General features: G+C 37.4%; 2 protein-coding genes across 12 annotated transcripts in view; one reads left to right on the plus strand and one right to left on the minus strand.

Moving 5' to 3' along the window:
• Positions 1 to 1,905, minus strand: part of SDCCAG8 (SHH signaling and ciliogenesis regulator SDCCAG8) — a 296,601-nt gene extending 294,696 nt beyond the window's left edge. For 4 of the 5 annotated variants that reach the window (XM_074222889.1, XM_074222887.1, XM_074222888.1 and 1 more), the window contains exon 1: positions 1,700 to 1,905. In XM_074222889.1, coding sequence (XP_074078990.1) covers positions 1,700 to 1,823 — 124 coding nt within the window. In that variant the 5' untranslated portion in view covers positions 1,824 to 1,905. Of the gene's footprint in view, positions 1 to 1,396; positions 1,659 to 1,699 lie in introns of those variants that run through there. The other variant, XM_074222891.1, reaches the window with a different exon arrangement.
• Positions 1,906 to 2,097: 192 nt separating this feature from the next.
• CEP170 (centrosomal protein 170) overlaps positions 2,098 to 25,186 on the plus strand; it is a 181,978-nt gene continuing 158,889 nt past the window's right edge. For 3 of the 7 annotated variants that reach the window (XM_074222879.1, XM_074222882.1, XM_074222886.1), the window contains exon 1: positions 2,606 to 2,859. The gene's annotated coding sequence lies outside the window, so the exon portion shown is untranslated. Of the gene's footprint in view, positions 2,356 to 2,604; positions 2,860 to 15,355; positions 17,679 to 25,186 lie in introns of those variants that run through there. The other 4 variants (XM_074222884.1, XM_074222885.1, XM_074222880.1 and 1 more) reach the window with 3 other exon arrangements.

Below are 25,186 nucleotides of genomic sequence, written 5' to 3' on the forward strand. Positions count from 1 at the left end.
TACAAATGTAAAGAACACTGTGGGAAGACTGTGAGAACACCTCACATTTTGATCTGTTATTTCCTGTCTCAATATAAAAGGCCATGATGCTAACTGTATTTATACATCTTTGCTAAGTAGAAGAAAAATTTCAAGGGAAAGACAGACATTTAATGTCTCCCATTAAGAATGTATAAAGGTCTAATCAGAAGTCTAAATAAGTTTGAGGGAATCATTGTTCATTAAAATCAAATTATAAGACTAGTACACTGTAACTGATCACATATTCATACAATGTTAAAAATTCTCAGACATGGACATTCTAAACACAAGGAAATTCCCTGAAGCAACTCCATAATATTTTGAAACATTTATTTCAGAATATATATGTTTTAACTTCATGAATATTTATTCCTCTCTTAGAGGTAGCTCTGACTTTATGTAATTTTATGTTCTTCCCTTATAAGAAAAATATGGTAGCTTCTAAGTAAAATAAAATTAGTCAATAAGGTGGGACAAAATATGAAATTCTCTGATAAACCTATAAATCTCCCTTTGTTCCACTTCTAAATCTACTGATAAATTGAGTTCAAAGCATTGAACTTTTTTTGCTCTTTAGTTTTCCTATTAACAAAAAAGAAATATTATATACACTTAATATAAAATAATGAAAAAACTGACTTTGAAGGTAAATATATTATAGAAATTCTAAGTACAGAACAATTATTATTCAATGTGTTATTGGTACATAATGGGAGCAATGGAGTTAGGAGTGCTTAGTTTACTGAGGAGCTGACCCTTCTATGGCAACAGCTGATTTCAACTGTTCTTTGATTGATTGGAGCATTTCCTAGGGGGACCTGGCAGAAGAAGCCCATCAGTGGGAGAGGAAAGAATTCTAACATAAAAAGAGAGGAAACCCTCAAAGGACAAAATTTAATTAGAAAATTAGAATGCCGGGAGACTAGGTGGTGCAGTGTGTATAAAGCGCCGGCCCGGGAGTGACCCGAGTTCAAATCCGATCTCAGACACTTAATAATTACCCAGCTGTGTGGCCTTGGGCCTTTTGTCTTGCAAAAAAAAAAAAAACCTTAAAAAAAAAAGAAAATTAGAACGCTTTAGGCTCTTTTCATCAAAAGTAAATAAAAAAGATTACTTTTATTCAACTGTTTCTTGCTTTCATATTAAACAAGTCTAATTTCCCCCAACAGGTCCCGGAGGATATTCATTAACTAAACATTACACATTTTTAAATTCCTGCAATTTCAGCAGGCTCAAACATTGGCCGTTTCCGATTTGAGATCCCTTCAAATAGTATCATCGATTAACGCCCCCCCCACCATGATAACAACAAATAAGGTTATCGATTTCCCACAAAAACCTTACAATTGCCCCAGTCGTTATCTTGGTACCTAACCTGGGGCAATGCTCTATTCCAAAAGAATCTGGTTTAAATGAATAAAGCGTTGCTTGGCTGATGGGTCCTGATTTACCGGGGCCCAGCGGTGCCCGTCCAGGCTGGACTTCAGAGAACCGGGGGGCCACGCCGAGGGGTCGCGGAATTCCGCGCCAAGGCGGTGCGGGGCCCGGAAATACCGGCGGTGAGGGGGCTGAGGAAAGCTGCCCCGGGGAAAGGAGCTCGCGGGCAGCCTGGTGCCACCTCTGCCAGGCAGGCGGCCCCGAGAGCCCGCGGAGGCCCAGGCTGCCGGGCGTCACTCACCCCGGATGCTGCGCTGATAGTGCCCCAGAGCGTCCTCCAGGGCAGAGTCCCCGAGAGCCTCTTCCAAGGCCGGGGCCCTCAGGGGTTCTTCCGGGCCGTGGCCCCCCGGGGGCGGCTTCGCCATCGGGTCCCCCCACCCCGGCCCCGCCGAGACGCTCCAGCGGCAGCTCGGCCTCGGGCAAGGGGCCGCCGGTCCCCCCGGCTTGGCTTCCAGACCTCGCTGTCAGAGGGGCGCACGCATAGCGGGACCCGGCTCGCGGGGGCGCTGTCCGCCCACGGGCTCCCATGATGGATAGTGGAAGTTGTAGTCCGTCCCGCTCACAAACTCTCGGTTTCCGGCTCCCCACGCACTACAATTCCCAGGAGGCAACGCGCACATAGAAGCGACGGTTTGGCCTCCAAGCTCCCGTTGCCTAGAAACAGCTTGGCGGCTCCGCCCTCCTTTTCCTCAGACTGCGGCTCTCGATCTGGACCACCTAACCCCCAAGAACAAGCTTCTGAAGGCCTTTGTTCAGGAGAGCTGGGAAAATGCTCTCTTAAGTTAGTTCAGCGGATGGGCGGACATTACTCCTTTTTTTTTTACGGCTCCATCTTCGATCACTACTCCCAAAAGGAGGCTTCGGCTGGGGAAACTACTGAGATCTCGACCGTTAAAGGTGTGCGGTTGGTGGAGACTACAAATCCTAGCATGCCGAGCGAACAGGCCGCTGTTGAGTCGGCGCACTGCCCCCTGGGACCTGCAGTCCGCGTCGGTTGCAGTCCGGGCCAGTGACCGTAGTTTCTTCATTGTTCCCGCAGGTCCTAGGGGCGCGCTTGCGCAGTGGGCTGCTGCGAAACCGTGTGGGTGGGACGACGACCCTCCAAGGCAACTCCTTTTCATTGTCTGCCGCGGGCGCCTGCGCGGTGAGCGCTAGCCGGGCGAGGAGGAGGGGCAGGGCCTCCTCCCCGGCCTCTCCTTGACGCGCCTGCGCAGTGGGCGGCCGCTCTCCGCCGTTACCGCTATGTGTGGGGCGTGTGTGGAATAACGTTATCGCCGAGCCCGGTGAAGGGGACGGGGAGTCCGGGGCGGCGGCGGGGCGGCGGGGGGCACGGCGTGCGAGAGACTGACGGGACGCGACGCGCCCCGCCTCCCCGTCCGGTCCCCCCCGCTGGGGTGAGGGGTAAGTGATGCGCCGGGCTCCGCCGCCGCCCTTTCCCGGAGAGCCCCCGGGGTGCAGCCGCGCGCTCGGGCCGGCAGAGGCGGCCGTGCCCCCGGCCCGGCGGGGCCTCCGGAGCGGCCGCCGGCTCCTCCTCCTCCTCCGGGAGATGCGCGTTCCCGAGCGGGGCCTGGCCCGGCTTTGTGCCGCGCCCCGGGGCCCGGGGCCCGGAGGGCGGGGGCCGCGCGCGGGAGGGCCCGCTCATTGTCCCCGGGGGGCGCCCGCCCCGGAGCCTGCATCCCTTTTGTTTGCTCGCCTGAAGGGGGTCCACCTGCGGGGGGCAGGGACCCGCCGTGCTGGCCGGCCCGGCCCCGGCCCCGGCTCGGACGGAACCGTTTCCTTTTGTTGTCCTGTGGTGCGCGTGATAGATGGTGTTCCTTCTTCCGAACAATTGCTTTATCCTTTAAATCACGCATTCCACAGGAAAACACCCGACTAGGAATACATCAATGTGTCTCTTTCTCTCACTGCCATTTCTTTTCATGAAAAATTACTGTGTGATAGGGGGACATAGCAATATATCGATATACCATGATTTCATCCCTCTTTTATCATTTATTCCTGAATACTGTCGAGATACCAAAGAGAGAAGGAGAAGACAGTGTGAGGAGTTGTCTTAGCAAGAAACCAAGAGAGATGGGGGGGAAATGTCATTTGGATGACACTCCCCCAGGGTTGTCACTCAGTTACGGAAAGAAGCGATGAATGAAGACTGTATTCCAGCCATTATGTGGAACCCGGGGCTGCAGTTGTTGCTTTCCAATTTACACTTCTAGAATAATGGACTCATAGACTGTTAGGAAGAGACCTTGTCACCTATAGTCTCTCCATTTTGCAGATGAGGAAGCAAGCTCAGATAGATATGATGTGTCAGGTTTTAAGATTTTTTTTTTTTTGAAAAATTAGCGACAGCTTCCACACTTGCATTTGGGGATTCTTTTTCCGAACTCTTGTTCCCTTTTTTACCCCTTACACAAGTACTGTCTACACAAGTTGAATTGAATTCACTTTGATTTAATATAGAAAGGAATTAATTCTTATGCATTTTTTAAAAATTGAAGTATAATATATACCACTTGAATTATTTCCTAAACAAAGTACTTGATAATGATTTTACATTTAACTTTTTTATATGAAACCAACATTCTACATCAGTAAAACTAAATAAATAAGACACACACGTGTGTAGATGTCATTTAGAAAGATGTGTTCTAGCCCTAACTGAAGAGGATTTGTTACAAATGCTGGATTCCACTATAAGTGACCTGATCTTGCTCTTATTACCTTCTCTCCTCCACCCCCAAAGCTACAATGTTATTTGGTGTTGAGAACTCTAGTTAAGGTAAATTCCCTCCACCTATGCTGATAAGCAGTTGTTGTGTAACTAATAGTCTAATATCATTTGCCTGAGGCAGAGAAATTAAATGACTTGCTTAGGTCCCACTGAACATTGGTCTAGGGTCTTTCCTTCTCTATGGTTATGTATTTATAATGTTTGGAATTCTAGCAACCTTATTGAAAACATAAGACTCAAAAATAAGTTAAACAAGGTAACTAATTTATCTCTATTAATAAAAATAGCATATGAGCTTTAAGGTTTGAAAAGCACTTTACATATGCTAGCATTCTATTCTCTCAATAATTCTATGAAGCTGGGGATATTATCATTGCTCAGAATCAAGACAACTCCTGAAGTAAGAAAGAAAAGTCCAGAAAACAAGAAGTAGATGAGCATAAGGGAAGTTCTTGGTGAACATCTGAGTCAGGCACTCACCAATCAGAAGAGAGGGATGATGAACCATTCAAGATCTAAAATTAGTAATTTGTTGTAAAAGAAATAGTAAAGCATAGTTTTATCATTTGGGAGTTTAGTTTTATAATTTTTATAATTTCCTTGAAATTCATTGACATTGTTTCTCTTTTAGACTTATCCTAATGAAAGGTACAACTTCTTAGCAGGATTCAGTATGTGTATGAAATGTAAATGTTAAGCTTTAGAAATTTTAAAAATAAGACGCTTATTGCTTTGCTTTATTTTGCATGATTATTGTTGATTTGGAGAGGTACCTGAGAGTAATGAACTGAGTCAAGAAACTTGGTTTTTGATTACTGAGTTGGACTTTACTAACTGTATATGATCTTGAGCAAGGAAATTGAGAGATAATAACACTTGAACTGCCTACTTAACAGGGTGGTTATAAAGAAAGTATTAAAATCTCAATGCATTATATAAGCGAGTTAATGATATTTTTTCTTTTATCTTTCAGAATTAAAGTTGATATCATTGAGATATCAAAGAGATGAATGTTATTACTTCAAAGCTGATAACAAATTCCTTTTAATGGACTTATTTATGTAAAATATTACTGGAAACTTTGAAATCCCAATTTTTCTTTTTTAGTTTTTAGAAGTTAGTAATTGTTCAGTTTACCATTTGCAAACTTTATAGTTAACACACATAATATTTAATTTATGAATTTTACTGTTTATCAAGTAAGTTGTATTTTACAATTTAAAAAATTGAAACAAGACTAAAACAGTACGTGGCTACTGTCTGATGGGTAGATAAATAGGTTAGGTGGTATAATGTTACTGATAATTGTCACTACTCCTAAAATGAGAGCTCTTAAAAATGAGGGGTGGGGAAGATATATGCTTGGAGGGAATTCTGATCTCAGTTGTGAATGGTTCCTCCAACAGCACATATCCAGGCTTTCTCATTCTGTGCAGCTCTGCCTATTGCCTGTCTGGACTCACCCTCTTCCAGATATTCATTTCTTTGATCATTTCCTTTGATGCACTTCTCTTGTGCAGTTCTTTGTTGGTAATAATCTGAAGCCTACTTGGGTCCTTCTTGTGCATCTCCATTATACTCTTAAATAACGTCAAATTATTGTTTTGGGAAGTGGTGGTCTTTGAAGACTCAACACTTTGTTTGGCATCACCTTAGAAGTAGGGATATTAAAAAATGGACCTTTGTTTCAGAGACAAATTTGGGTAATTAAAAGCATGGTACAAAAGATAATCTCTAGCCCATCAATAAGAATTTTATTAGCACTTATTATGTACTAAGTAGCACTAGGGATAGAAAGAAAAAGCAAATACATTTCCTGTCCCCTAGGAGCTTACATTCTAATGGAAAGACATGTATATAAATAGATAGAAGATAACTTCCTGAGAGAAGGCAAAGTAGCTTCAGGAGACTGGCTTTCTGAAGAAGGCAGAATTTGTTGAGTCTTGAAGGAAGCCACTAGAAAATTCTAAGGGGAAAGGGTGAGGAGGGTGAACATTCTATGCAAGGGGAAACAGTGAAAAAGCCTGGAGGCAGTAGATGGTGTGTCATGTGTGACAAGTGACAAAAGGGCAGTGTGCTTAGACAGTTAGTGGATGTGAAAAGGGGGAGTAAAGTATGAGAAAACTGGAAAGAAAGAAGAGAGTTCAGTTGTGAATGCTTCTGTAGCCAGTTCATTGTCCATCTACTACTGTGTCTCTCATAACTATTCTGGTGGGACAAGGTCTTTGGATTTTCTATCTGACTTTATGATAGTCTGAAAATAGGCATTTTAAATTCACTTAGTTTTTCCTATGTGGATAATTTAGACCAAAAGATTTTGGGTAATTAGAGATTTCTAGTAATAGACTCAACATTTTACAATATAGTCAAGGTACTGTCATCTGCAAACAGAAACATAGAGGAACTCACCTTCTATGAGAATTCTATCTTCCATTTTGGATTCTTTGAGAAATATCATGCATCAAGCTAGAAAACACCATAGATAAGCATTTTGCTCTCTCTTTTATACTTGATTGATAATATTAATGAGTGTGTTGTTAAGCAGAATTATATCTTAGTTCTTGTGTGATTTTGATATCATAAATTGTAGAAATCATTGAAATATAGAATTGCCATGAAAATGTATTTCCTATAAAATATACATTTGTTTTAATTCAAATATGCTTAATTCATATGTTATCTTAGTTGCTCTCTTGAGCTTTCACTTGTACTTTTTCATGATGTCATTTTTAGTACTATGTATATGTCAGGTTCAAGAAATGTTATTGTCCACGAATTGTGAAAACAAAGTATATTCACATTCTACATGGTTACTGGACTCTCACCTTAGACCATCACTTTTCTCTCAGCTATAATTTTAAAACTTAATTATAGAGTTTCTGTAAACTTTATATGAAGTAGCCTAAAAGGGAAAAGCATTATGTAGCACGCGCGCACTCGCGCGTGTGTGTGTGTGTGTGTGTGTGTGTGTGTGTGTGTGTTTGAACTGGCATACTCATCTTGATAGGAAATGTCATCGTAGGCCTGAATTGAGAGAAGATATTTGGAAAATAATGAGGAAAGTAGAAGTTGTTCTACTCTGCTGGCATCAAACCACATATAATTTGATTTTAGCAAAGATGAAGACAAGCTGGAGTGACAAAGATGATGAGGAACCTGAACAATATGATTTTAAAAGATTGATTGAAAGGATTGGGACTACTTAGTTTGGAGTAGAGAATTATTTAGAACTTTCTGTTTGTCTTCAAATTTTAAACTGCCATCATGTGCAATATGGACTGAACTTGTTTTGTTTGGCACCAGAGAACGTGAAGTAGGAGCAGTAGGTAGAAGTTTTAAAGATATTTAGTATTGAAGTAAGGACAAATTGGTGAATAGAACTGTCCAAAATGGAATGTATTACCTCAGGGGGATAGTAGATCCTCCCTTGAAAACTGGGAAGCGATCAGATGATGTCAATTATACATTTAATGACCCTATTAGGGATTTTCTTGGCAGGTATTGTGTGATTTGCCATTCTCCAAGTTATTTCATAAATGAGAAAAATTAGGCAGACAGGGATAAGTGACTTATCCAGAGTCACACAGCTAGTAAGTATTTGTAAATAGCAGTTGTTTCTATTCTGGTCAGAAACTGAGTGTCTTTTCTGTTTGATTATTTTGGAAAGTCACACCAAGCCATCTTTTCCCTAATTCTAGCCTTTAATCACTGAATGGATATTGCCTCAGACAATCTGAGATTAGAGAAAGGCCCTTAGTTCAAAAAGGTCCAGTCTCTTAAAGCATCTGGGACCATAGCCATCTTGATCTATAATCTTGCCACTGGACCCAGATGACTGAAGGAGACACTGGAACTGGCAATTTTGCACAGCCTTTCCTCACTTAAATTCACTACACTTGCAAGTCAAGACATTACTCCACTGGTATAATTTTGGTCCTTTTTGAGAACAAAGGACAAACAACAATTGGTGAGTAGTAGTTGCTCGCCCACCAGAAACCCAATTGCCCAGTTTCAGTTGAGCAATGAATGCCTTTACTTGCTTGCTTCCTTCTGTCTTTCCTATTTTCTCATTCTCTCTCTCTCTCTCTCTCTCTCTCTCTCTCTCTCTCTCCCTCCCTCCCTCCCTCCCTCTCTCCCTCTCTCCCTCTCTCCCTCTCTCTCCCTCCATCTAGGGAATCATACTCTTATGGGTGGGTGCCTAAAGGAATATACATTTTGATCATTGCAAAATATCTTGAGGTTTGTGTGCTAGATTTTTTTTTTCTCTTCTCTTTGATTGTCTTTTTTTTTTTAACTGGGACAAAATACCTCTTTTTTGCCTCTTGGAGTTTCATTTATGCTGTCTTGAACTACAGCACTTTATCAAACCAAGCTTTGATAAAAGCTCAGTGGAATTCAAATGGAACTACTTGGCCATGTTTTAAAATCAAATCACTCTGACTCTAGAGCCTGGCGAACAGTAGCCCCCAGCCCAAGCCTCCTTTGAAGGTTCAAAGTAAGAATAAATTGCAATTGTTTCCTGTTCTTATGAGAAACCCCGAGGGTTTTTTCCTCTCCTTGATTGATTTTTTTTTTCACTAGGACATTTTTTTGCCTTCATTTCTAACTTAGCTTTAGTCACTGAATGAGCAGTTAGGTGGTTGAGTGGATAGAGCATGACCTTGGAATCAAGAGGACAGGAGTTCAAATCCAGCATCAAACACTTGAATCTTACTACTTATGTGACTTGGGGCAAGTCACTGAACCTTGATTGCCTCACATCCAGGGCCATCTCCAGTTCTCCTGATTCCTATCTGGCCCCTGGACCCAGATGAGACTGGAGGAGAAAGTGAGGCTGTTGACTTAGCACAGCCCTCCCTCACTCAAATCCTATTGGTCTCCTTCTCATGGCATCACCTCCCTGATGTTGTAGTCGTCTTCAAAATGGACAAACACGGCCTCAAAATGAGACCTTGGAAAGGCCTTAGCTTAAAAAGGTCAAGGTCTTTCAGTGCATCAGACCATTTCCAGGTTTCCTGATCTATATTTTGCCACTGGACTCAGATGACTCTGAAGGAGAGAATGAGGCTGGTTGGTTTTGCACAGCCTCCCCTCACTTAAATGCATTTAACTTTGAGATCCAAGTTTGGATTTCACCACATTGCTGATGAGAAACAAGTTTGAATAGAGAGAGAAATATTTAGGAAGGGTCATTTGGCAGATCATGGTGATTTGGAGTCCCTGGCATCTTGTCTGAAGCTGTGGAGTCTAGATTATCTGAATTTGTATTTAGCTTCAAATATGAGTTATACCTTTGTGGGCAAATCCTTTGACCTCTTTATGCCTCAGTTTCCTCAACTGTAAAGTGAGGATAATTATACCCACCTTCCAAGGTAGTTTTGAGGATCAAATCAGTTAATATTTGCAAAGTACTTATCAGAGCATCTGGCACTTATAGGCATTTCATAATTGTTTGTTCCCTTCTCTGGTTCTTCCACACTCCTGTTCTGGTTTATTGCCTATTTCCAGGAGGCACCCAGGAGATCATGTTTCTATGTGTTTTCACAGGGATGACTTGTAAGCCTGTGATTATATTCTTAAACTGTTATGAGTTCTGATCGTAACTAGAACTACTTGTAGGGCGACTATCATCACTTTTTTCAGGTATGGAAGCTGATAAATAACTTTGGAAGCCACCCTGATTCTTTGCATGATACGTGTAAGGACTGATAATGTGACACACATTAGCTGTTCTAGCTTTTGTTGCTGAAGAATAAATATAACTATCTCATTAAGTCATTGATCAAGTTGTTTCAAAAAATGAGAACCTCAAAAAGTTGTAATTAAGCAAATGGAATATTATTTCCTAAATAAAATTAGCTGGGAGTAGAAGTAATAGTAAGAAAGACACATGTAAAAAATGAAGACCCCCCCCCCTTGGAAAAAATTGTTTTTGATTCTCTGCCATTCTGCAGTGTTAAATAATGACAGTTAAAGCATAGTTAATTTTTGAGAATTTCTGTTAACCTGAAAAGTCTCAATTTTGCTAAAGGACCCGTAAAGGTATTGTGTGTGTGTGTGTGTGTGTGTGTGTGTGTGTGTGTGTAATCACTGTCTTCTCCAGAGTCTCCTGGGTCCAGGGGCCACAAATGAATTAGGAGAACTGGAGATGTCCCTGGATGTGAGGCAATCAAGGTTAAGTGACTTGCCCCAAGTCACATAACTAGTAAAAGTCAAGTGTCTGAGGCTGGATTCAAAATCCTGTCCTCTTGACTCCAAGGTCGTGCTCTATCTGCTCAGCCACCTAATACGAAAGACCTTACTACACACACATATGAAATTATGAAATACCTCACTACATACACACACACACACACACACACACACACACACACGCGCGCGCGCGCGCGTATTTTAAGGGACAGATAATTCTTCTTCCTTTTTCCATCCCCCCCCCAACCCAGCTTTTGCACTGGAAATTAAAGAACAAAAATGGCTTATAGGGAATAGTTTGCAAAAGTAAATAAGGGAATATTGAGGGTAGTACCTTTTTGCCTTTGATGAATTCAGGTCACCTGATCTGATGAACTATATACATACATCTTTCCATATTGAAAGAATTAGCAAATGTGATTGTTAAGTCACAGTTTATAGTACTACACTACATATTTGAAAGATCGTGGAAAATCACAAAGGTGCCACAAGACTGAAGAAGGACATTTGTCCCTATTTTCAGAAAAAGAAGAATTGTCAAATTATTGATTTGTGAGCTTGACTTTGATTACTGGGAAAGTTATAAAATGGGTCAACAAGTAGATCAACATGATGTCTATATCTTCATAATTTGTATCTTTATTATAGCTTTAGCTATGCTTGAGTTAAGGTTTTTTCCCCAGCAAAATTACTAAATTGGTATATCAGGATTGTTCTAGGTATAGTTTAATCTAGATTTTATCAAAGCTTTTGATAGATTATTTCATGCAGTTCTTATAAATCAGATGGAATGATATGGATTAGATATTTGATAAATTCAGAACTGGTTGAAAGACTGGACTCAAAGTAGTTACAGTGATCCAATGTGAACTTAACGGGATGTCTCCAGTAGCATCCTAGAGATCTATACCTGCCCCTATGCTGTTTCAACTTTTTTAGTAGTGATAAAGCCATAGGTTGCGTGCTTACTAGATTTGAGGAAAACATAGACAGAATAGTTAACACATAGTGACAAAATTAGAATGTAAAATGATCTTAATAAGTTAAGAGTTCTGAATTGAAGCCAATAAAAGGAAATTCAAAATGTGAAGTCTTAGAAAAAAATCAGTTTCCTAAAAGCAGAAAAGAAGGCATGGTCAGATGACAGTTTGAAAAAGATCTGGAGATTTTGAAGCTCAACATGAGTCATCTCTGACATGTGACAACTGAAAAAGCCTCTTGAGATCTTTGGCTTTAGGAAGATAGATTTTGCTTCCAGGAAAAAGGAGATGTTATAGTCCCTCTAAAGTCTGGCCTAATGAGGACATATTTGGAGTCTGGGTGGGCTTTGATAAACTGAAGAGTTTTAAACCAAGGAGATAACATTCGGACCTTGAGTACATGGCTACTTAAGGACAGATGAAAGGAAATGGGAACATTGATTGAGTTAGGGAAGGGGAGGACTCAGAGGTAGCATGATAGCTGTCTTCAAGTATTTGAAAAAGATGTTATATAGAAGAAGAATTAGACATATTCTGTTTGATCCTTGGGGGATATACACATACAAGTTGTAAGGGCTGAAATTTAGACATAATGTCAGGGAAAAGTTTTTCACAGTTACATTTTCCAGGAGTGGAATGGATTGTTTCTGAAGATGATAATTTTTCCATTATTGGAAAGCTTCAAGCAGTTTGAATGACCACATATGTATAGGGTATATTTTAATAGGAATTTATTTTGGGGTATGAGTTGAACAAGGTGGCTTCTTAATTTCAGGATCCTATCAACTTAAAAATTCCATGATCTGAACTCTATGAAATAAATGAGATTCATTACTCTACTTATAAGAAGCCTTTATTTTAAATGTTTGTGCCTTCCCTCTGAGACTATTTTTAATTTGTCCTGTATATATTATCTCTGCACATAGTTGTTACATGTTCTCTCCCTCCTTAGGGGACAGCTAGGTGGTGTAGTGGATAAAGCACTGACCCTGAAGATCTGGCCTCAGACACTTGACACTTACAGCTGTGTGATTTTGGGCAAGTCATTTAACCCTGATTGCCAAGCTCCAGTCATCCTGATTTGTAACTGGTCACTGGACCCAGATGGCTCTGGAGGAGAAAGTGAGGCTGGTGATTTAGCACAGCCTCTTCACTCAAGTCCAACTCATGTGCTTGTCAAGGCATCACCTCTCTGATGTCATAGTCTTCTTTGAGAATGAAGGAAAACCCTCCTTAGACTTTGAGCTCCATGGGACCAGGGATTGATTTTAGCCTTTGTCTTTTCAATATTTGGCAGAATACTTGGGACATTGTAAGTTCTTAATAGATGATTGTTTACTGTACATTGGAAAATCTTACAGAAATTATTATGAAATCAGTTTAGAATACTTGGAACAGGGGTGGCTAGGTGGTGCAGTGGCTAGAGCACCAGCCCTGGAGTCAGGAGTACCTGAGTTCAAATCCGGCCTCAGACACTTAATAATTACCTAGCTGTGTGGCCTTGGGCACGCCACTTAACCTCATTGCCTTGCAAAAATAATAAAAATAAAAAAATAAATAAAAATAGAATGCTTGGAACAAAATAATCACAACCAGTATGACTTCTAAAGAGCAGAATTTTCTAGGGAATATTATCTATGTTTATTTCAGATGCTGAGATAATAGTCAAGTCTAATATTAATAAGATTTACATCAAATGGCAGATATCTCTTTTGTTCTTTCAAATAGGTTTTTGTATCTATTTTCAAATGTGGGTTTTTTTTGTGACCAGACATTACTAATATAATAAAATGTCAACTAAATGGAACGCAACCTTTTCTGTTTAGTCATTTTTCTTCTTCTTTTTTCCTGAGTGTCTGCCACTTTAATCTTGTTGGTACTGCAATTCTTTACCATTTCCTTCTTCAGCTCATTAGACATATGAAGAAACTGAGGCAAACAGGGTTAGGTGACTTGCCAAGGCTCAGCACAGCGAGTAAGGCCAGATTGAGTTTAGGAAGATAAGACTTTCAGACCTCAGGCCCAACACTCTCAAGCTGCCCAATAACTAGAACTTTCGATTAAATAAAATTCTTTTTCTGCCCTTTAGGACAAAGAAGCATATGATAAACCAATTTATAATTGTGGATCTAATCAATAGAGACATTTTCAGGATTCAGAACAGGTTTAGTGATTTTTCCTATACTTTTATATATACTGCTCTGTATAAACAAAATTGCCTTTCAAAATGATAATGGGATCACATAAGGCTAGAACTGGAAATGACTTTAATACCCATCTGATTCACTCCCTTAATTTAATGAATGAAATCAATGCCCAAGAAGAGGGGGAAATGATTTGCCCAAAGTCATGTAGCATATAAATGATAGAGCTTAGTTTAGAATCGGCATCTTCAAATCCCAAACACTTCAAGATCCTGAAAAGTTATCATAGTTTGAAAAAATACTATATTTGGAGTTAGATGATTTGGTTTCTTGTCTTAGTATGCTGTTATAGCTACATTACAATTAGTGTTAGTTTGAATTATGGGAAACATAAATTTTAAATGATAACCAAGTTGGATTAATGTGAGTCACACATTCACTTAATGTGGCAGCATGCACTCTAGTCAAGGATTTTAACCTTCCTTTATTTCATCATTCTTTTTGTTTTGTGGATATGATGTACTTCTACATATTGTACAGGTGTATTTTATTTAAATCCCTTAACAAAATAGAAAACAGAAAGAACACAGCAAATAGAAACATAGACCATGCCAAAAAGAATCTTGTTATTACATTAAAACAAAAATTTGTTGTAATTGTATGACATATGGTCATAGTAACTCCTATAAAGTAGGATGAGATTATGAAAGGCCTGAATCAAAAGTACAGAATATTATCAAGACTCAGGAAAACTATAAGGAAAAAAAGCAGAGTAGCATCGGTTTTGTTTGTGTGTGTGTTTGTGTGTGTGTGGGTGGTTTGCAAATGAACAAAGATGTTGCAATTATAGAAAAAGAGAGACTTTTAGTCATATGGATTGAAAAAAATTACAATCAAAAACGTGTTCTTGGCAGAGTAGCCCTTCAAACAAAAGCTTCATGTTTGTTTAAGGCAGTTTTAAAAATTAGAAATGAAGTGAATGCAGGTTGTTAGTTGGTTTGAACACTTTAAAAATTGAGTTTACTTTTATAATGTTACAATTACAAAAGATTATAAGGATATGGAAGCTAAATATCCTCTTTTTTGAAGAAGTTATTCAAACTACTGACAAAATTTTAATGTGAATGAAATAGGCTTAGTCTGGGAAAAGGATGCCTTCCCCCTGGATTTAAAGTAAACCATTATTTGGAAGGTAATACATAAGGGAATTTTAAAATTAAAACTTGTGCAAGCTTATTAGTCTCTACATTTTTGCCCTTGGAGAAGCTACAAGCATTAACTTCTTCCATTTCTTTGACAGTCAAATAAGCATGGGTGACTCAACCTACTTTTGAAAATTGCCTTTTTTTTTTTTAAACTCAGCAGTTGAAAAATATTGTAAGGAAAACAGTTTTGTGTTTTAAAACTTTACTGATGTTAGATAGTGCCCCAGTTCACCAAACTACACTTGGCTCATTGTGTGAGAATGGGAGCATGCAAATTCATCAAGATGAGGATACAGCTTTCTTCAGGAAGCAGCATATATGTGACGATTTGGAGAAAGAGAGTTAATACTATTAAAATATTTTAAACAATAATAATATTCTCATCATATAATTACTGTAGGCTTTTAGATATGGCATTCATTAATTTTTAAAAATTTGTAATATTTTAATTTGCTTTCCTGTAAATACTCTATTACTTTGATTAAAATAAACTTGAACCAGACATATTTTTCTTAATTTATGTGTTGTCAAAGCAAACATGGAATATATTTTTATTACTTGCTCTTATATTAATAAATAGATTTTAAAAACATATTTAAGAACAATTTCTTGCACATTTTCAGACTGAACCAATTGCTATATTTTATATATAATTTCAAATAGTATGAATTTGAATAATTCTATTGCTTCATGGGATTACTTGGCATAAATCAGAATCGAGCTATTAATGAAAATTACAAATTATTGTACCTGTGTGAACTTTGTCAAATCACTTAGCTTCTCTTAAGAATAATGACATCATCTGTGAAAAAATAGTAAGTGTGTTTTATTAGATTTATCAATCTAATTATCAATAACAGGCATTTATTTAAGTACCCAGTGTTTGCCAAGTATTGTGCTAGGGAGTAGAAATATAAAAAATGAGACTTTGTTTGCCTAGTTCTTCCATCAAGGACTGTATTTTACCAAGATGATGGTAGCATGCATTAATTACAGATCTATGGTCTCCTCAACCTGTCTACCTCCAACAATGTAGATCACAGCTCAACCAATCTCTGCACTCATGTAAATCTTCCATAGGGATCCATCCCTCCTTTTAGGTATCTTGACTTTGCATGAATACAATTTGAACCAGTTGGCTGTTCACTAACTCTTATATTTTTTCCTATGTAACTTGCCTCTTTCTTTTCTGGTAGCATTTCTCTCATATTGCTGTTATGTGCATTTATCATTTGATAGTAGAGAGTGAGAGAGAGCACTGGACTCAGTCAGATTTCTTCCTCAACAACATAAGTCCTTAATTGCTTTGTGCTTTCTTTTCTTCAGCTGCAAAATGGTTAGAATACTACCAGCTACCTCACAAAGTTGTGAAGCTCAAATGAGATGATCTGTTTAAAGTATTTGGTAAAGCTTAAAGTAGTACCCAAATGCATCCGTATTCACACCACCCTGTGGCTCTTTAGTATTCAGTGATTTAAAGCCATAAAGAATATTGATATTCATATGCAACAAATATTTATTAAACATCTACTTTTTGCCACAGTGCTAACTAAATTCTGGGAATCCAAACAATTTAGTTAGGACTTCCATATATTTATTATTTAGTTGGTCCTCATTACAGTAACATGAGTTATATAGTCCTAAGTATTATCCAAATATTACAGATGAGGAAACATGTTTAGAGAGGTGGATTTAGCATTTAAATTTAGAGCATTGTGTAATATAAAGTCCATTATAATTGGAGTCAGAGGACCTACTGTGTATCCTGAGATTACTCCACAGATGCTTATTAACTGAATCATTGAAAACATATAATCTAAACTTATGGTTCTTATGGTTCCAGCCACAAATAATTGTTTGAGTTAGCCCCCCCTATAGATTTGGTATAAATATAAAAAACTCCATGAAATTGTTTCTTCTTATGATGTGAATAAATTTGTTTTCTTTAATAAAAACCAAATATAGTTTATTAACATCCCACCATCAATGTGTTAATGCTGTGGAGGGCTTTCTTTTTTGTCTTTAAGTTTGGTAGGATAGAAATGGGCTTGTTTATCTGTAGGGTGGTTCTTGTTATTTCTCCCCTCTGTCTTTCCCCCTGCCAAATGACTTCTTTCAGGTATAAAATCATCAATCATCTTGAACAGTACTGGGGAGACACATTTTTTTTTTGATGAGTGAAGACAGAGTCTCTAAAGACAAACAAACAAACAAAAAAACCCAGCAGCAATGCACCAAAACTGTGAACTCATAGCTCACAGATTAAGTTCTCATGTGCTTCTGGGATAGCATTTACTGTAGTTCGTTTTCAGTTGGTATGATGATTAACATTTAAGAATCTTTATTAAGACCTCCTTGTCTTTGTACTGTTTTGTCCAGTCTGTGTATGTTCTTGTTTTTTTTGTGCTTGGGTCTAGAACAGAGGGTGGATAAATTAAATTCAGTGTAGCTATAAGCCTGTATGAACTGTCCCTTGCCAAAAGATAGCTTATAAATGGGCTACCTTTAGGTGTGATCAGATGTGGACTTTATATGATCACATTGCTACCCCTAGTGTGGGTAGAGAAAATGATTATTTCTACAATTAAGTCATATAGGTCTGGTCAGTCCTTCTAAAACACTTAATATGCACTTCAAACAAGCTGTATATAAGAGATGCTTCCATATAAAATTCTCTTTTTCTATTCTTTGTATATGGAAAAGTTGTTCATTGAAGTTTGTCAGGTTCATAATAAAAAGAAAATTGTAAAAAGAAAAAGTCAGTGTTAGAAGACTTATTTCAAAATAAGTATTAATGTATTCAGCCAAAAATTTTTTCTAGTTTAGAGACAACTCATGAGTTGGAACAAATATCTTGGTATGAATCCAGACAAAGCACAGCTGTGTACTTGCTTTTATTTATTTATTTGTTTGCTGAATGCAGGATTTTAGTTCTTTCCACAAAGGAAGGAGGGAATACTTATTTTTGGTAAGTATGGAATTTCTTCCTCTTAGTTTTGAATATACTGACACTTTTAAGAGTGTTGTATTTTAAATTTTGTGGACATGAAGTAAGAAATTATTTATTAGTATCAAGTGTTTGGAGACTCTGGGCCTCTTTTTTATTACCTTCTATGAGATTGCTTAATTTACTCAGTATGTCTTGCATGTTCCTTGTTATTGTTGTCTCATTAAACTGTGATCTCTTTGAAGAAAGGGACAGTTTTTGTCTTTCATTGCACCCTAGTATTCATATTCAGCAGAGCACCTGACACATGGTAAATACATAATACTTGTTAATGTACTGACTTGTCATTCTCATCTTTTTTTTCCTATTCATGCATGTCTTTGATTATACATTTTTAATGAATTTTATACTACAAGCATCATAGATCTGTGTGTTTGGGTTATCTACAATTACAATTCTTACTTGTGATGGGACAGTGAGTTAGGAGTTGTTTATTGTTGTTAAAGGGCAATCCAAGTCACAGGATCCAGATTGGAAACTGTGGAAGAAGCAGGAAAGACTAGGGACTGATTCTCTCTGGTAGGAATTTAAGAGTCTGAAAAGGAAGAGGGAAAAGAAAGGTTTATGTTTCTAATTTACACTGAACTGGACAACATAAGTTCCCTTTCCCTGCTCAAGATTGACCTTATGTAGAGGAGTAAATGTGTGCTAATAATTTAGGAAAAAGGAGGACTTCTTTCTACAGAATTATTCCCCAGCAGGGTCCTGAGAAAACTAAGGAAGCTCTCTACTAGCTATCCATATAGTATGGTTTACTCCAGATCAACTTGCTAGTCTTGCTTAAAGGAGAACTGAGGTTCAGCTAAGGTATATTTTAGAAAGGAGGAATTAGAGTTCATCTTGGTGGATGAAATATTCTAGAAGAGAGCAGGAAAAGTTTGTAGAACATAGGGGAATTTTTCCATAGCCATCAGATGGCATGATAATAATGTAGAGGAAAAGGGAAACACCAAAAGGCACAGAAGCAGAAGTAAGAGAGGATCAAAGACATACTGAGACTTTTAACAAACACATTTTTTTTTATTTTTTAAATGACCAGATGAGCCTTCCATAAATAGAGGGAAATTTATTTTTTTCATACCTGGGTGGTGAGTCTGTTTGTGAAAGGACAGAAGAAACCCACTAACTTGGAACTCTCTTCCTATCAGCAGTTTTACTCTCAGATGATTAAGTAAAATTTACCTTCCCCAAAATGAGAGATTTCAAAAATAATAAAGCTAGATATGTACAAGCAGTTACTACTTGCAGTTTCTTTGTGGTTCAACCTTCCGTGCCTTTCATAGTGCCAGATGTCATCCAGTATTTCACTTTTTGACCATTTGAGCTCACTGAGCATTTTAATTTCTTCTTTTAAAATTGTATTTATTTAAGGCAATGGGGCTAAGTGACTTGCCCAAGTTCACACAGCCAGGCTATTATTGTCTGACTTCTAATTTTAACTCAGGTTCTCCACACTCCAAGGCCAGTTCTCTATCTACTGCGCCACCTAGCTGCCCCAGAGCATTTTTATTGCTTCATGTTTTCTTGAACTGAATGACAGACTTTTTTTTTTTAATTAAAAGAGTGACTCCTGGAATATTTAGAGGTCAATATTTGGAGAGCTTGTGGTCCAGCTTTCCTTTCTTTTAGCAGATGGAGAAGGAAATTACAGCCCAGAGAAACAATATGATTTGTCAAGGGTCCCACTAATTATGAGCTTAGGAGCCAAGATTCAAATCCATGTGCTTGAATCTAGTATTCTTTCCTCTATATAGGATAGTTGCTGTAAACCCAGCCCCGATTAGGTGCTATAAGGGCTTACAAAGGAAGTTTACACTTTGTCATGAAAATAATACTGAAAAACATGAAGTATCCAGGGAAGGCATAAGCAAGACATAATGGGAAAAGTGTTGGATTTGGAGTCAAGAGATCCTGGATTTCAGTTCTAACTCTTGCTCACTACTTGTGATCTCAAAAGCATTCCTTTTTTTTCTCAGTCTTAGTTTCTCATTTTTATGAAATAGGGAGCTTGGACTAGGAGGCATCTGTCTTCCTGTTCCAAATCTATGAACAGTAGTAAATGATATATAACTTTACCTCCATTGACTTTGACAAAGCATGTTTTGTGAATCCAGACTTGATTTCTTTCTACATAAAATATTTGTTATACAATATAAATGGGGTGGGGAGCATGGCTGTTTGCAACAGGGAAATTTGCTTTAAGCAAAAAGGAGAGTTATTCAACCTTCAGTGAACCTCTTTGAGATGAGAAGCTCAGGCATATAGTTTCTTTTCTCCCTTTCTAAATTAAAAGAAAGTAAAGAAGGCATAGTTTTTATTAGTTATACATATAAATATTTTGTACCTAACAAATTATTCATATTCATATTCAATTTTATTTTCAGTGTGTTTATATGTATATTTTGTAGTACATGGAGTTTTCTTGTGTGATTAGTGTAGATGATACATTTGTACCCATTTTGTTAAAACATGTAAGAATTTCACTATTTTGTGTTATAAAGGTTTGTGGTAGTTGAGGCTTGGCTTTTATGGTATAGAAATGATATATATATATATATATACATACATATATATATGAGATGTATCATCTGATTCTGAGTTTTCTATAACTCTCAACTGTACCTTTTCAATGCACTATATTCAAGGTCATATTATGTTGATCTACTTGTGTGATATGGACTCTTTAAGTTCCTCTTTTCCTGCTGACTAAACAATAGATTACATTAATTTTGGGTATTTTCTTTTAAATATTTGTTCAAAGTATTGATTCCAGTAGGGAAAAGAGATGATGAGCAGATCAAGGAAGCACATCTGACAGCTGCCTACAGGGAATATGCTTGGGCCTTCTAAATTAAAAATTAACTTCGGTCATTGGCTTTATTACTCAGGGTATGATAAATCAACTTTCACCTTCCTCTCACAATTGTTACCCTCTCCATGCTTACAAATTCTTGGAAGAGAGATAGCCACCTGGATGGCTAGGGCTGTACCATTAAATGCCATTAAAGGTACACCCTCCACTCAGATCCTGTTTCATGTTCCATTATGACTTTGTGTAGACTCTGGATTCTCAAAGACTTTGCTTGTAAGGTACAAGTTTTGACAGGTCCTGCCAAGCTATAAAGGCTGTAAATAAGGTTGGAAATGATGAATTTGTCAAAGAAGTCATGCAACCTATTCTGAATTCATGTAATTGTATTATCATGTAATATATATGTCTCCATCTACTCCACAAGAATTGCATGATATATCTTATCAAAAGTTTTCCTGAAATTTCTTAAACTATACTCCAGTTCCTAGTTCAGTAATCCTTTAAAAAAAAAAGAAATGGAATTATTTTGGTATCACTTCTTTTTTTTACTGTTCTTTTTTTTTTAAATTTAAATTTATTTTCATTAACGATATTGAGTTTTACATTTTTCCCCCAACCTTGCTCCACCCCCCCCCCCCCCAGAAAGCACTCTGTCTGTCTTTACTTTGTTTCCATGTTGTACCTTGATCCAAATTGGGTGTGATGAGAGAGAAATCATATCCTTAAAGAGAAGAGAAGTCTAAGAGGTAACAAGATCAGACAATAAGCTATCTGTTTTTTTTCTAAATTAAAGGGAATTGTCCTTGCACTTTGTTCAAACTCCACAGCTCCTTATCTGGATACAGATGGTACTCTCCTTAGCAGACAGCCCAAAATTGTTCCCGATTGTTGCACTGATGGAATGAGCAAGTCCTTCAAGGTTGAACATCACTCCCATGTAGCTATTAGGGCGTACAGTGTTTTTCTGGTTCTGCTCATCTCACTCAGCATCAGTTCATGCAAATCCCTCCAGGTTTCCCTGAAATCCCGTCCCTCCTGGTTTCTAATAGAACAATAGTGTTCCATGACATACATATACCACAGTTTGCTAAACCATTCCCCAATTGAAGGACATTTACTGGATTTCCAATTCTTTGCCACCACAAACAGGGCTGCTATAAATACTTTTGTACAAGTAATGTTTTTACCCTTTTTACTCATCTCTTCAGGGTATAGACCCAGTAGTGGTATTGCTGGGTCAAAGGGTATGCACATTTTTGTTGCCCTTTGGGCATAGTTCCAAATAGCTCTCCAGAAGGGTTGGATGAGTTCACAGCTCCACCAACAGTGTAATAGTGTCCCAGATTTCCCACATCCCTTCCAACAATGATCATTATCCTTCCTGGTCATACTGGCCAATCTGAGAGGTGTGAGGTGGTACCTCGGAGAAGCTTTAATTTGCATTTCTCTAATAATTATTTAGAGCATTTTTTCATATGGCTATAGATTACTTTGATCTCCTCATTTGTAAATTGCCTTTGCATATCCTTTGACCATTTTTTCAGTTGGGGAATGACTTTTTGTTTTAAAAATATGACTCAGTTCTCTGTATATGTTAGAAACGAGTTCTTTGTCAGAATCATTAGTTGTAAAGATTGTTTCCCGATTTACTACATTTCTTTTGATCTTGGTTACATTGGTTTTATCTGTGCAAAAGATTTTAATTTAATGTAATCAAAATCATCTAATTGGTTTTTGGTGATGTTCTCCAACTCTTCCTTAGTCATAAAATGCTCCCCTTTCCATAGATCTGACAGGTAGACTAGTCCTTGATCTTCTAATTTGCTTATAGTATCGTTTTTTTATGTCTATGTCCTGTAACCCTTTGGATCTTATCTTGGTAAAGGGTGTGAGGTGTTGGTCTAATCTAAGTTTCTTCTATACTAACTTCCAATTTTCCCAGCAATTTTTATCAAAGAGGGAGTTTTTATCCCAATGGCCAGACTCTTTGGGTTTATCAATCAGCAGATTACTATAATCATCTCCTGCTTTCACACCTAGTCTATTTCACTAGTCCACCACTCTATTTCTTAGCCAATACCAAACAGTTTTGATGAATGATGCTTTATAGTATAATTTTAGATCGGGTAGGGCTAAGCCACGTTCTTTTGCACTTTTTTTTCATTAAGCTGCTGGCAATTCTTGACTTTTTATTTCTCCATATGAATTTACTTACAATTTCTTCTAACTCGTTAAAGTAATTTTTTGGAATTTTGATTGGTAGGGCACTAAACAGATAGTTTAGTTTTGGTAGAATTGTCATTTTTATTATATTTGCTCTACCTATCCATGAACAGTTGATATTTGCCAAGTTATTTAAATGTAATTTAATTTGTGTGAGAAGTGTTTTATAATTGTTTTCAAAAAGATTCTGAGTCTGTCTTGGCAAATAGACTCCCGAATATTTTATATTGTCTGAGGTTACTTTGAATGGGATTTCTCTTTCTAGCTCTTCCTGCTGTTTCTTGCTAGACATATATAGAAAAGTTGAGGATTTATGAGGGTTTATTTTATAACCTGCAACTTTGCTAAAATTGCTAATTGTTTTCAGTAGTTTTTTAGATGATTTCTTGGGATTCTCTAGGTAGATCATCATGTCATCTGCAAAGAGTGAGAGTTTTGTCTCTTCCTTCCAAATTCTAATTCCTTTAATTTCTTTTTCTTCTCTAATTGCTGATACTAACATTTCTAATACAATATTGAATAGTAGTGGTGATAATGGGCATCCCTGTTTCACCCCTGATCTTATTGGGAATGCCTCTAGCCTCTCCCCATTGAATATAATGCTTGTTGATGGTTTCAGGTAGATACTGCTAATTATTTTAAGGAACAGTCCATTTATTCCTACACTCTCTAATGTTTTTAATAGAAATGGATGCTGTATTTTGTCAAAAGCTTTTTCAGCATCTATTGATATGATCATATGATTTCTGATAGATTTGTTGATATAATTGAGTATACTAACAGTTTTCCTAATATTGAACCAACCCTGCATTCCTGGAATAAATCCTACTCGATCATAATGTATTATCCTAGTAATGACTTGTTGTAATCGTTTTGCTAAGATTTTATTTAGGATTTTTGCATCTATATTCATCAGGGAGATAGGTCTATAATTTTCTTTCTCTGTTTTAATTCTTCCTGGTTTCGGTAACAGTACCATATTGGTTGCATAGAAAGAGTTAGGCAGAGTTCCATCTTTCCCTATTTTTCCAAAGAGTTTATATAGAATTGGAACCAATTATTCCTTAAATGTTTGGTAGAATTCACTTGTGAATCCATCAGGCCCTGGAGATTTTTTTTTAGGGAGTTCAGTAATGGCTTGTTGAATTTCTTTTTCTGAGATAGGGTTGTTTAGGTATTTAATCTCTTCTTCATTTAACCTGGGCAACTTATATTTTTGTAAATATTCATCCATTTCACTTAGATTATCAATTTTATTGGCATAGAGTTGGGCAAAATAATTTTGAGTTATTACTTTAATTTCCTCCTCATTGGTGGTGAGTTCACCTTTTTCATTTATGATACCAGCAATTTGGTTTTCTTCTTTCTTTTTTTTAATCAAATTGACCAGAGGTTTATCAATTTTATTGGTTTTTTTCATAATACCAACTTTTGGTTTTATTTATTAATTCAATAGTATTTTTGCTTTCAATTCTATTAATTTCTCCTTTAATTTTTAGAATTTCTAATTTGGTACTTAATTGGGGATTTTTGATTTGTTCTTTTCTCTAATTTTTTTAGTTTCATGTTTAGTTCATTGATTTCCTCTTTCTCCAATTTATTCATATAAGCATGTAGAGCTATAATAGATCCCCTGAGAGTTGCTTTGAATGAATCCCATAGGTTTTGGTATGTTGTTTCATTATTATCATTATCTAGGATAAAATGGTTAATTCTTTCTATAATTGTTTTTTGGTCCACTCATTTTTTAAAATGAGGTTATTCAGTTTCCAATTTGTTCTGGGTCTATATCTCCTTGGCACAGTATTGCATATGACTTTTATTGCATTGTGATCTGAGAAAGATGTATTCACTATTTCTGCCTTTCTGCAGTTGATCATTAGGTTTTTATGTCCTAGTACATGGTCAATTTTTGTATAAGTTCCATGTATTGTAGAGAAAAAGGTATATTCCTTTCTATCCCCATTCAGTTTCCTCCATAAGTCTACCATATCTAATTTTTCTAACAATCTATTTACCTCCCTAATTTCTTTCTTGTTTGTTTTATGATTCGATTTATCTAGATCTGATAGCAGGAGGTTGAGTTCTTCCACTAGTAGAGTTTTGGTGTCTATGTCTTCCTGTAATTCTTTCAGCTTCTCCTCTAAGAATTTGGGTGCTGTCTCACTGGGTGCATATATTTTCAATATTGAAATGACTTTATTGTCTATGGTACCTTTTAGGAGGATAAAGTTTCCTTCCTTATCTCTTTTAACACTATCTATTTTTGCTGCTGCTTTGTCTGAGATAAGGATTGCTACCCCTGCTTTTTTTACTTTAGCTGAAGCAAAATATATTTTGCTCCAACCTTTTACCTTTACTCTATATGTATCTTTCTGCCTCAAATGAGTTTCCTATAAGCAGCATATTGTAGGATTCTGGTTTTTAATCCAGT

This window comes from Macrotis lagotis, chromosome 2, assembly GCF_037893015.1.
Source record: "Macrotis lagotis isolate mMagLag1 chromosome 2, bilby.v1.9.chrom.fasta, whole genome shotgun sequence".
Taxonomy (NCBI): Eukaryota; Metazoa; Chordata; class Mammalia; order Peramelemorphia; family Peramelidae; genus Macrotis; species Macrotis lagotis.